Source organism: Xylocopa sonorina, chromosome 9, assembly GCF_050948175.1.
Source record: "Xylocopa sonorina isolate GNS202 chromosome 9, iyXylSono1_principal, whole genome shotgun sequence".
In the NCBI taxonomy this organism is placed as follows: Eukaryota; Metazoa; Arthropoda; class Insecta; order Hymenoptera; family Apidae; genus Xylocopa; species Xylocopa sonorina.
This window is the reverse complement of record NC_135201.1, coordinates 9,478,039-9,490,047: the sequence shown is the minus strand read 5'-3', so window position 1 is coordinate 9,490,047 and position 12,009 is coordinate 9,478,039. Positions and strand designations below refer to the sequence as shown.

Here is a 12,009-nt window from a genome sequence, read left to right as displayed (position 1 = left end):
ACGGACGAGCGCGACGTTGTGGCCAATTCGATGGTTCTGTTCTTAACGCGTTCGTTTTCTATCGTTCCGTTTGGGTTTAAAGACGAAAAACTGGCCGTGTTTACCGTCATTTTACCTTGCGTTTTAGACATGTATACGCTGGGGCTCCTATCAAGTTGTTATTTATCTAGAAGAGGCATAGTCTGCGCTGACGCGAGTCTTCAACCGTTCAAGATCGTCGATCGAGAACGAGATGAACGCCGGAGGTGGTCGAAAATCGGCTTGCACGTCGAGCGCGGCACCCCTCGCTCCGTTTATTTCTCGACGGTGATTTTGCACGATCTCCGACTTCAGAAACGCATGGGAGTTACATAGCGGAGTTTAATGTTTCTATCGTGAAAGATGACGCGCAAACACTTGCGCGTAAACCACGCGATATCGATACATTTTTTAAGATCTTTTCTTTTTAACAGCATCCTTGTACATATAACAGAAACAAACAAAAAAAAAAAAAAGGAATATCCCGTAGATTTGTAAGCCTCTACGATGTAAACATAATCGATAGTGTAACATATTGATATACATATATATAATATTATAGAAGCGTATAAATAATATAAATGTAAAAACTAACCGGCGACGTGTTGTGCATACATGTATACATGAGTACGTACATACAGTATGCATATATTACGTATACGCGACTCACGCCTGCATGTACGTATGTATATATATGTATACGCGCGCGGCAGAAGATTAAACGGTGACCGCAAACCGCGTTTATCGTTATCAGGTGTTAAAACACTATATAGACACCTATGTAGACACCACGGATTGGTCGAAATTGCTCTAAACGGCGACAAGCGGGATCCGCGATCCGCAACACGACGGCATAGAATTTTTTTCCAGGGTTAGTCGTAATCGCGTAAACAACTGTATACTGATGAAGAAGAAAAAAAAAAGAAAAATGACAAAAAACAATGAAAAGACGAAAAGAGTGAAAAAAGAAAATAAATTTAGAAGATATCCAACTAATCGTGTACATCGCAGAGTATAACTACTAGCACCTTTGCGTCTCGGTGAACAATCGGGGACGAGTTCCACGTTGCATTCTCTTCTATAGCGTTTCTTTTCCTCTCTCATCTACAGAACCTACAAGGCGAGGGACAATAAACTATTTCACGAGAAAACGCTACGACTTACGCGCATATATGCTTCGTCGGCAATGTATGCGTAACACAATGACTATAGTTTTTATTTAAAATTACTTTACGAGGTACATTTATATACATAAAAAATGTATGACTAATACATTTAAGCTTACGCAATATGGACATATTCGTACACGTGCAATAACGTAATCGTAGTAACACTTTTTTTTTTCTTTTTTTTTATCCGTTCTCATTCACTTATACTCTTCAACAGCTTTTAGTTTCTTATCTCGTTTTTATCTCTTTTTGTTTTTTTTTATTTCCATTAGAATATCGGCTCTCTCGATGCGAATCAACGATTTTACATCTAACTTGTATCGATTTTCTACGAACGATACACGGAATGTTGCAAGTTCCTTTTGCCCCCGGAACAAATAAAATTCTCGCAAAAAACGTCAACAACAATTTCCAAACGATCGTCACACAAGAGATCTTGGAATCAGTAGCGAAGTAACGAATCGAAGTCGGTCGAGTCGAGTCGCAGGATTGTGATAAATCGGCAGAATGGAAACGACAGGAATTTCCTTATCTCGCGAGATCATACATAGAGGGTTAAAAGAAGAAGATGATGAAGAAGAAAAAGAAGAAGACGACGGTTCTCTGGAATAAAGAGAACGATAATCGTGAACCAAATAAGCGGCGATAGGAGGAGAAGAACTCGAGAATTGCACAGGATGGACGATGGAACCCGGAACAAAAATGGAGGATAATAAATTATAGAGGAATCCGAGCTCGAACGACACGAATCGACCGAAAAGAATGTTTCACGCTTGACATTTCCAAAATTTTTTGGTAAAAATATGGGACGATACACGACGAACACTTGAGATTCTTGCGGACACATAAACATACAATTTACACATGTATTTCTTGTACTCGAGGCGCGCACACGCGCTCCTTCTTCCTTTCGCGCATCCTACAGAAAAAAGACTACGTGCTAAAATGTTTGATCCGCGTGCTACCAACCTCCGACGCACGCTGTATTAACGCGATGTAACATACGTTCTACGTAACGTACATGGCTCGCGAAAAATAGTACGTCGATCGACAGATTCACTCGCATTTCTCCGTGTCCTCGTAAAATGCACGACACAAAAATAAATGCTCCTATTACGATTACATATATTCTCTCTCATGCATACTTTCTCATACTTCTCTTTCTCTCGCTCCCGGTCAAACAGTTTTCGTACGCCCGCGCGTACACTTATATATCTTCAACTAACTGTAGTTCGTCAAATTTCTTCTGTTTTCTTTACAAAATATCACAAAAATCACACCAGCCTTTATTCGCGACAAAAAGACAACCAAATATCGTGTATGTTATGCCGCTTGAAGAAAGATGACGTCGAACGACACACGCTGTCCCAACGAGGGGAAACATCAACTGGTCCAGTTTATTCCCCTCGTGCAACGCGTACCTCTTTATCGTACCTTCCCCCGCTACCATTCTCGTTACGTTAAAGCGTATTAAACCGGCTTTCTTCTTGCGACTATTCATTCTGCCACGTTCCCAGAGACCGTTTCAACTGCTGGTGGAAACTTCGGGTTGGCTGTACGGCTACAAGATTAGAGAATGAAACGAAGAAGAGATGAGAAACGCCAAATTGTAGAGGACAATGATGAGGCCGCGTAAACGCGTGCTGCAACGCGTATGTTGGATCAACGCAGCGCTGTCCAAAGTTACTTCGTAGGATCCAAACACCGTTACTACAGTACTACACGGAAACAGCAGCTGATGTAAAGGCCAAAAACCAAGAATTAGAATCACTTTCGTTCCTTGGACTCGTCTCATCGTCATATGTTTTTACAGATTCCCAAACGATACGCTGCCGCGCAAGAAGAGCCCCTACGTTGGACAGCGCTGATTTCAATGGATGTAAAGGAGTAGAAAACGTATGAGCCTACTCTGTGTCTTTTAAATTTAGTCTAGAAGCTAGTTACGCGATTTCCCGCCGCGCTGGACAAGTGAACCAGCGAAGCGAAACGAGATGGACGTGGCGTACGAAGGCTCGCCATTACAATGGATCGTACGAGACGGTAGCAGCGATAGTGGCGGTTAGAAGAGGTAGCGAATCCACGGCGCAGCGGTTCCGTGTCACCGTGTGAAGTCGTCGTCGACGTTCGCGGGCTTGAAACCGGCGCGAACGCGACGACAGTCTCGCGACTGTATTTCCAATGACGACCGACGAGCAGCTCCACGTTTTCTTTCATTTGGCGTCGTCCTGTTCCATTGGCTCCTCGGAAACTTCTCGGGAATGTTCTGGGGTAGTTCTGAGGAGAGCAGAGTTATTGGCAAACGACTGGGTTGCGCGCGAAGAGCAAAAGAGGAAACGGTCGATAACACTCACGTTAAATTGGTAGGCTGTTGCATCGATAGAGAGGCCATCGCGGAGACCGTCTCGGTTTCATCGCGCTCCTTCTGTCCTGCTTCGATAGCGCTCATCGACACCGTGTGCGCGTTCAACTTGACGCAAGGCCAATGCGACATCTGTGCCAAAAGGAAACGCAAATGAAAATTTAAGCGGATAGCATGGAAATTCATTGTCACGAGCGAAAGCAAACGCAGTGCAACGGTAACAAATACGAGATCGTTTCCATAAAAAACGATGGATACAATTGTTTCAATAAGACGTTTCGAGTTTGGTTTTTCTCATTGTAAATTTTCATAATCGTTCGCACAAAGAAGCTTAGAATAACATTAAAGGTAAGTTGTGCAATCAGTTTTCTTTTTTTAGCTTGGAGTCATAGAACTGCCAACTAATTCTATTATTGTTTAAATGAAACATTAATAAACCGTTCTCGTATCAATTTAACTTCTTTTTTCAAACACAGCGTGTTATTAACATCCGAGGACCCGTGAATCTCTTTATAAAGATCTAGAGGAGAATCAAACTTGGCAAGAAACATGGCCAACTGAATTGAAATTGGATAACAATGCAGAATGTTTAGTTTATTTGCGTTTCTATTCTAAGAGCAACGCTTTCTGGCAGACAGACGATTGAATGAATCAAATGTTACAGGTACATCATAGTTGGACCAGTAATACAACCTTCGTGTATTCCAACTACTTTAGAAAGACAGAAATAAGTAACTTTTTTTGGTATCTTTACTCTGCTAACAGAGTAGAACCACAGACTCCTTTCTTTCCTTATTATGTTGCAGCGATTGCATATACGATCCCTGCTTTTGGGTACTCGTTTCGTACCTGAACAGCGATAGTCTTTTGCAACGTGTCGACCGCGTTCTGACATGGTATCCTGGTCAATTCCTCTTCGCGAAGTTGCGTGGGTTCGTCGCCCAGGAGAGCTCGAACGCACTCTTGCGCGGAATCGCAGATCGCTGCCAAGTCGTAGCCACCTTCGAGAGCGAGGACGACCTTACCGTTCGCCAGGCCAAGCAGTTGCTGCGTCATTTTCCCGAAACAGGCCGGACTGACTTTGTAGCCGCCAAGAGGCGCGGGATGTCCAACGGCTGCGTCGAATCCAGCCGAGACGAGCACGATACTCGGGTCGAACGCGTTCGCGATAGGCATCACGATCGTGCGGAACGCGGCCAAGTATTCCGCGTCGCCCATCGGCGGGTTCAGTCCACCGGACCAAGCCACGTTCACGTTGTAGCCGAGACCCTCGCCAGCGCCGCACTCGGTCGGTCCACCCGTTCCTGGAAAGAAGTTACCTTCGTCGTGCCTGTGTATCGACAGGTACAGAACCCGCGGGTCGTCGTAGAACATCTGCTGCGTCCCGTTCCCATGATGGACATCCTAAAAAAGACAGAAAACAAACGAGTTGTGCATTCCTCTGCTTATAGCAATGGTGGCCAAACCTTGTCACGATAAGAGTCATATAGCGGCTACCAGAAATAGGCACTCGAGGGCCAGAGATATTGCATACATCTATGCGATGTACGTGTAGCTAGTTTATAAACAGAAATTGTATAAATATGTATCCGCACCTCAGAATTGGAGTCTATCAAATTAATTTCTTTTAAGGGATATACATGAAAGTAAATAGTATACAAGGCTGTAGCGCGACTTATCACTCTGGTTGGGGAGTTTAGAGAGCCGCTGGTAGCTGCGATAAGTGGCTGCTTCGAAGAGCCTCGGTTTGACCACCATAGTTTTACAATAAGGGGCGCCAGGGTAGGTCCCGCGCTCTTTTTGCCGTTGTTCCTTTTCTAGTTTGCTCTGTTTTCTTTTTTTTTTCTTTCTCGTTACGCGTCGGTTCGGAAATACGCAGCCGCGAACACGACGACGAGCACGATGACGAACAAGTGGACACGGAGGGAGGGAAAAACGGGCTCTTACCCAATCCAGGATCAAGATTTTCCTAATATCGAGCTTCTGCTGAAGCAATCGCGCAGCGATCGCGACCGAGTTGAAGAAGCAGAAACCCATGGCTTGGTTGGTCTCAGCGTGGTGTCCCGGCGGTCGTACCACGGCGAAGCCGTTCTTAATGTCACCCATGGCGGTTTTAAAGGCCAGATCGACGACACACCCGACGGCCATTCTTGCAGCCGGGGCGGTGTTCAGTTCGTTCCACGTAGTGTCGGAATCGACGCCCACTCCGCCGCAAGGCAGCCGTACGAAACTCTTGATGGGCAGTTGAGAGAGCTTCGACACGTCCAACTTTTGACGATTCATCGGATTCGTTCCTACGCGAAGCACACTTTACTCTGCTGGCCGCGGTCTCGTGCGAAACAGCCGAGATAATGCTCGGTAAACGGTACGATTACGGACAGCAAGGGCTGTGAATTGGCCAGTGGACATTAAAGTCGAGACGACTAGAGTTAATACGCGAGTTTGGCGGTCCATAGCGGGACAGTTGATTTATGGCTATACATTGACAACAAAAAGCACTAGTGACGCGAGCTCGCCGGTAGAATTCTTTCGAGACTGAAGCAGTCTATTTTATATTCTAGATCTGGAAGATATCATCGTTTTGAATACTTAAAGATACGAGGACCGTTCAGTCTTGAAAGCTAAGAGCTTACTTCTGCAACTTGGAAACAGCGAGGGACCTCTGCTCAATTGCAAGACGATATATCAAGCTGAAAAGGCAAGAGCTTTGTTCCAAGCATTCCGTTTCAATTGGGGAACTGGAAACGTTAAAACTGTATTCCAATATCGTTTCAAAGGAACGTTAAACTATTATAGAATTTATTCTGAAACGCGATAGAACATGAGAGAACTGTTGTTTGTTTTACCAACGAGGTACCAACTCTGGCCGTCCGAACGTTTGGAAGCAGGGGATTGGGCATGGTGTGGAAGGAGAGAACGACACCGAGCGCAGTCTACGGGACACTCACCAAAGAGAAGAGCGTGAGCCTCGCTGTGACACGTCTGAATCTCCTCGAGCGTCGCTTTCCGCGATCGTATTCGATCGCATCGCTGCAGCAGCCCGGTCTCCGACAGTCGTGCCCAGACGCTCTGCAACCTGCCCCCGTGCTCCGGATGACCCCGGACCGTTTCGCCGCAGACGCAGGCGTGCTTCAACATTAGCGGATCGTAGGCCAAGCCGGTGGTGGGTCGATGGGAGGAAGCGCGCGCGAACAGATCGCCGGTGGCTTGAGTCGCCTGAGGACCTGCGTCGCGCACAGAGCGGACAGAGAGAGAGAGAGAGAGGAGCAGCGTGATCGTCGTTAGCCGATGAAAAAGAGGGCTGGGGTCTACGATCTAGCATCTCTACACTCTAGAGCAGGCATGTGTAACTGCTCTCCAGGCTGTACTACTCAAATAGCGAAGAAAGACCTTCGTGAAATGAACTTTGGGCCTTCCAATTGGTACAGCAAGATTCTACGTTCCCAGTAGTCATATCTATGTCAACTGATTTCTTCCTTCTTATGACTCCTTCTCTCATTTTTTGATACAGTGGTTTTGATTGTACGCTGATGACAAAAGTTTCTCTTGACCAGGCGGTCTCAAATGTAACTTTGTCAATCTTCATTTTGATTTTATTGGAAACGGTGTTGTGTCTGCACAGGTTGGCACATCGTGGGATCCCAGCGCGAGGATTGAAGTTACACATGCCTAGCCTCTAGGGTTTGTACGGAAAGTAGTTGCGGATATCTTACCCAAGTGAACCAACGGACTAGACAGCGCTCTGGATAATGGCCTGGCGCTCTGTTGACTACTTCTGCTACCGCTACCGCTCCCACCGTAGGCCGTCGACGACTCATTCGAGATCTGCAACGTATGCCTCATCATCAGATCCCTCTGCTGCTGGAGGAATTGCTCTCGGTCTCGTTGCTGTTTAGAAATCTCGCTCTCCTCCGACAAGTCCTTCTTCCCACCGGTCAGATCGATCACCTCGGACTCCTCTGTCTCCGGTGCCTCGTCCAATTGATTCGCCTGACCCCGCGAGCCGACCCTGGTCAACACCGTCTGACGGATTTGCTGCTTCAAGTAATTGTGCGCTTGCTGTTGATCGTGCAGTTGCTTCTCTGCCAGGTACTCTTCGTAATGGGTCTGGGGCGCCATCATGCCGCCTTGCAGCATCGGATGGCCCAACGGCAACGGGGCTGACTGGGTTCTACCTGCGAGGCAAGGGAAACGGCGACGAATAGTCGCGTTAGAACGTGTCCATAGCGCCGGTTTGTGTATCTCCAATGAAACCGGTCACGCGTGCCATTCTCTGATTTAGTCGCCCTTCGAAAATTTTAGTCACCGTCCGTGAACGATGCTTGGAACTCGACGCGAGAAGCCGCGGAGTACGCTGGCTGAGCCAGATGGGAGCGGCGAGAAGAGCGAGGTGAACAGCGGGTTGGCACGCGCGCTGGAAAATCGGCTGGCAACGAAGAAGAGAGAACATACTACCTAAAGGCCGGTGACCAGCCTTTTGCAGCCTCGCGTGTGCTACTTGCGTGTCTGTAATGGGTGTTGCTGCTGACGCGGTCCCGTGGTACACCGCGGATGGGTGCTGCCTGTTCGTCACCGACTGATGGTCCATGTTCTGCATCGGCTTGTGGACGTAGGCGGTCGACGACGCGTCCCCTCCTTCGATCACCGTCAACGACGGATAGAACGGCAAGGTGCCCGGTAACATTTGACCTGTGAGCGGCATCCCTAGTCGCGCAGTGAAGGCAGCGCGGACCTCCGCTTCTGAGACGGTCGCCAATTTAGTGCCGGTCTGCGAATAGACGGTCGCACATCTTTTGTATAACAAATTGCGACGCCAATGATAAACGCGACACGGAGGAGGACGCGACGATCTCGATTACGGCCACTCACCGTACTGGAACCGGATGGAACGTGAGGTCTACCCAGCGAGATATTCGGCATGGACGGTGAACTGAAGAGTGACAGATCCGAGAGGCTACCCTGCTGACTACTGCTGGTCAAGGGACCGCCGTAACCAGTGTTCTCCGTCTCCTGCGTATGAGAACGTGTTACCGTCTGCGTGGAACAATGATGGATAAGGAAAATCCACGAATTGATAGGTTCCTTTGCTTGAATCCTTTTAAATCACCGGAGCTTAACCACTGGTAATAATTTTGTACAGCGCTCTGCGAGAGTCGTGCGATGTCCTTTAGAGTTAAAGTTACCACAGAGAAAAGAAGGATTCATAGATGAAAAAGAGTAATAGGGAAGCTTTTAAAACAGACAGTTTGGCTCGGTACTCCGATTTTCCATTGAGAATCTTAGCAGAGAATAGTGGGAGCGAAAGGTAGTTCATTGATCTCTCACCATTCGTTATCGGTTGTTAGAAATATTTCAGATATTACGTGGGTTAGTGGATTTTTCTTACATGGCTGCGTTAAGTATTGTAATCACCTCTTGGATCGCCGCTGCGTTCCCTCCGCCGGTGGGGCTCGCTTGAGAATTGTTCACGGTCGGCGGTGAATTAGGCCCAGACTCTGGATTACTACTAGAATCTGGAAAACGTTCGATCAGCGAGTGGTGATGCGCGCTCGCGTATTGCCTCTAACGTGTCGCGTATAACTGCGAAACTCGGGAGAGCTTTCGCTGTCTCGAATTTCGTTGCACGTCAAGAACGCATCGTTCAATTCGTTCTCTTTGCATCCATTTCGTTTGCTGAACAATTACTCTTAGTCCTTCGAGTACTCGACTACAAACTTGAGTCCTAAATACTCTCAACAAAATTATGAAACGAGAAGTGGCCTGCGTTCATACATTAACATCGTCGTTTCGAAGATTCACTAGTACTTAAAGAATGAACAACAACGAACTTGAATGCGTTCTGACGGGCTCGACGATTTTCCCTCTCGATCGAATCATGTTAATCGGTAACGATTGTTGTCGACATGCTGTTACTGGACACTGGCAAAAAAAGGCAAAAAAAAAAAAAAGAAAAAAAAAGAAAAAAAATAGTATAAATCAACGATCGATTAATCGAAAACACGGGTGCAATGAATCGTTTGGCTAATGCTCACGCAAGGAAGAAGTCGATCTAACTCGACGATCGAATGATATTTCGATTAAGCTCGATCGTAGGACGTACTTGCTAGCAGTGATTTCCGCTTGAGGTGCGACAGCAGACGGTCCTTCCGGCGTGCCATCAGGGGTGAATTTCTCGACGCGGCCATGTTCCTCTCCACGCGTTGCTTTAGTCGCACCTTCAGCAGGTTCGGCTCCGAGGCTGGCCAATTTTAGCCAGGGTTAGTTGTTGGTCGTTGTCGTAAAGGGTCAGAGTAGTGTAAAACGGCGGCGATTATGGTTTTCAGGACGCGGGCAGCCGGGATTGGTTGAACAACGATAGCCGGAAGTATGATGGAGGACAAGAAATAGTCGAGGAGATAATAAGGGAATAGAAGAATGGCGGGAGTATCGAAAGCGAGCGTGTCGGTAATATCGTTTTCCTTCTAATCTTTCTTTTCAACGAATTATCTTGATTGCTCCACGATTAGACCTTGAAAATCTCTGACTACATTTAGAAGTAATTATAATTCTATTTTCAGACGTTGTTTCATCCACGTGAATCATTTAAGAGCGATAACTTCAAACTTGTGTAATTATTGGAACGAATAACTGAGGAACGGATGGAAAAAGTTCTTTCGCGGAACAAAGTGCGAGAGGTTATGCTCCATAGATTTCCGTAGTAACCTTTTCTCATTGTTTTCAGGTCGAAGAGCGTTGAATAACGTAACAGTCTCGCAAAATGAAGTACGATGGGAAGAGGTAACATCTGCGAGAGACGTGAAACTTTACTTTTCCGCAAAATATGGAAGACACGACTACGTGGGAGCAATCAAGAGTTAACATTCAGCTTTAGGGCGGAGTATCGAAATCGTAAGATAGATCGACAAGCTCGCAGGCAGGTAATCGATGAAGTAGATGGCGTTTGCAGTCTGGTTTTGTATCATTTCGTGTTCTGGTGGGCACATGTTCACGTGTGTTCGTTCTCTCGACAGGCAAGATGAATCGGGGATCGCAAAAACCATGCTTTAGTTTAGGCATTCTACTATCGTACATAGGCACACATAGAAAGAGAGACTACCTTCCACCAAGTATGCTTTATCACTCGACAACACGGGAACTTATCGTACAACATTAGTGTGTGCGCGCGCGCGCGTTTCACGCGTACACGTACCTGTTTTACGTAGTGGGAAGTCGTCAGCGAACTTCTCCTGGAGCATCTGCGGCATCCTGTAGGGATGCGAGGCGTTCGCTGCCCCGGGCGACTCTCCCGATTGGGGCTGCAACCTGGCCAACAAATTCGCGGCGTCTTGTTCAATCCGTTTTCACTCGTGTTCGAGTCGTTCGAGTACATCCCGTGTGTAACGCCTGTTTTTTTTTTTTTCTTAGGTGTGCAGCGTTCCCATCGGAATGCAACGCGAAGAAGGGAACAGGAGATGAAAATGATGGGTGCATGGCAGCTGCAATAATGTTACTGCGCGGGCAATCACTGCCAGGTAACACAGTTCCGGCTTAACCTTTCGTCTTGTAACTAGACTGCAGATGTTTGGTAACTTGTGGAAAGCTTGTCTACGTGTGCGAAAGATATAGAACGTCAATTTCTAAAACACGTTAAACCTTGCAATATTTTTCGGATGACACAAATTTCTATTCGCATGCAGTTCCTTTGCTTGTATGTTTGTAGAAATATCAATTTGCATATGGATCCGTTGTCTACTTGTAACCATGCAGATTATAATTAAGATTAAATAGAAATGTATCCTGTCGTTTGATTTGAACTCTACAATGGCAATCATTCTAGAAACTTGATACTATTCTTTATACTGTTTCCAGTTTAACGTATACGTCAATAACTTTGTATTTCCAATTACTGTGTTATACTGGACTTACTTGTAAGCCACACTTCAAGCAAGAGATTTTCTCATCGGATGTTACCATTTCATGTAGAAGTATCAAATATTTTAGTCGCAAGAAAGTATAAAACGAAACGATAGAAAGACACAATTTTCTCGAACTACACAAAAATGATTAACGGGTGTATACGAACGCTAAACTAGATACAAATACTTGTTCTCTCGTAGCTGTTGCGGCAAGGAAGCGTGGAAGAGAAAAAGGCGAGGGAAAGCAAAACTGCGCACGAGCAAGCAAACGAGTGACGGATCAAAGCGCAAAGTATGTATCACGGGTGGGATGTACTCGAGGGAAATCGAACCCGTGCGCGAGAATCACCAATCTCGAGAGGATCTCACCAGCTCCTGTATCCGGGTGTACCAGGCACGGCTCCATTCGCCGCCGCAGCGGCCTCTCTTTGCTTCTTGTTCACGAGGAAGCTCTGAAATCGCAAGGTATCGGTCTCAGCGAGGACTCGCGCGTACCGCACCCTCCCCTCTCTACGCAGACGGTTTTCAACCCTCTCCCCTATCGTCAACCCTTTCGCTACCACGGACG

The 12,009-nt window shown here is 46.6% G+C and overlaps 1 protein-coding gene and 1 long non-coding RNA gene across 10 annotated transcripts in view; one reads left to right on the top strand and one right to left on the bottom strand.

Moving 5' to 3' along the window:
• Window positions 1-1,183: 1,183 nt before the first annotated feature.
• Hdac4 (histone deacetylase 4) overlaps window positions 1,184-12,009 on the bottom strand; it is an 80,569-nt gene continuing 69,743 nt past the window's right edge. For 6 of the 9 annotated variants that reach the window (XM_076901766.1, XM_076901759.1, XM_076901764.1 and 3 more), the window contains 12 exons: window positions 11,811-11,893; window positions 10,736-10,848; window positions 9,647-9,784; window positions 8,959-9,059; window positions 8,416-8,556; window positions 7,999-8,314; window positions 7,260-7,721; window positions 6,495-6,770; window positions 5,494-5,840; window positions 4,396-4,950; window positions 3,539-3,678; window positions 1,184-3,461 (listed from right to left, as the gene is read on the bottom strand). In XM_076901766.1, the coding sequence (XP_076757881.1) occupies window positions 3,398-3,461; window positions 3,539-3,678; window positions 4,396-4,950; window positions 5,494-5,840; window positions 6,495-6,770; window positions 7,260-7,721; window positions 7,999-8,314; window positions 8,416-8,556; window positions 8,959-9,059; window positions 9,647-9,784; window positions 10,736-10,848; window positions 11,811-11,893 (2,736 nt within the window). In that variant the 3' untranslated portion in view covers window positions 1,184-3,397. The remainder of the gene's footprint in view (window positions 3,462-3,538; window positions 3,679-4,395; window positions 4,951-5,493; window positions 5,841-6,494; window positions 6,771-7,259; window positions 7,722-7,998; window positions 8,315-8,415; window positions 8,557-8,958; window positions 9,060-9,646; window positions 9,785-10,735; window positions 10,849-11,810; window positions 11,894-12,009) is intronic. The other 3 variants (XM_076901761.1, XM_076901765.1, XM_076901768.1) reach the window with 3 other exon arrangements.
• Window positions 5,255-5,841, top strand: LOC143427599 (uncharacterized). The gene is made up of 2 exons (XR_013102332.1): window positions 5,255-5,328; window positions 5,426-5,841. It is a non-coding gene; the product is annotated as an uncharacterized LOC143427599 (long non-coding RNA).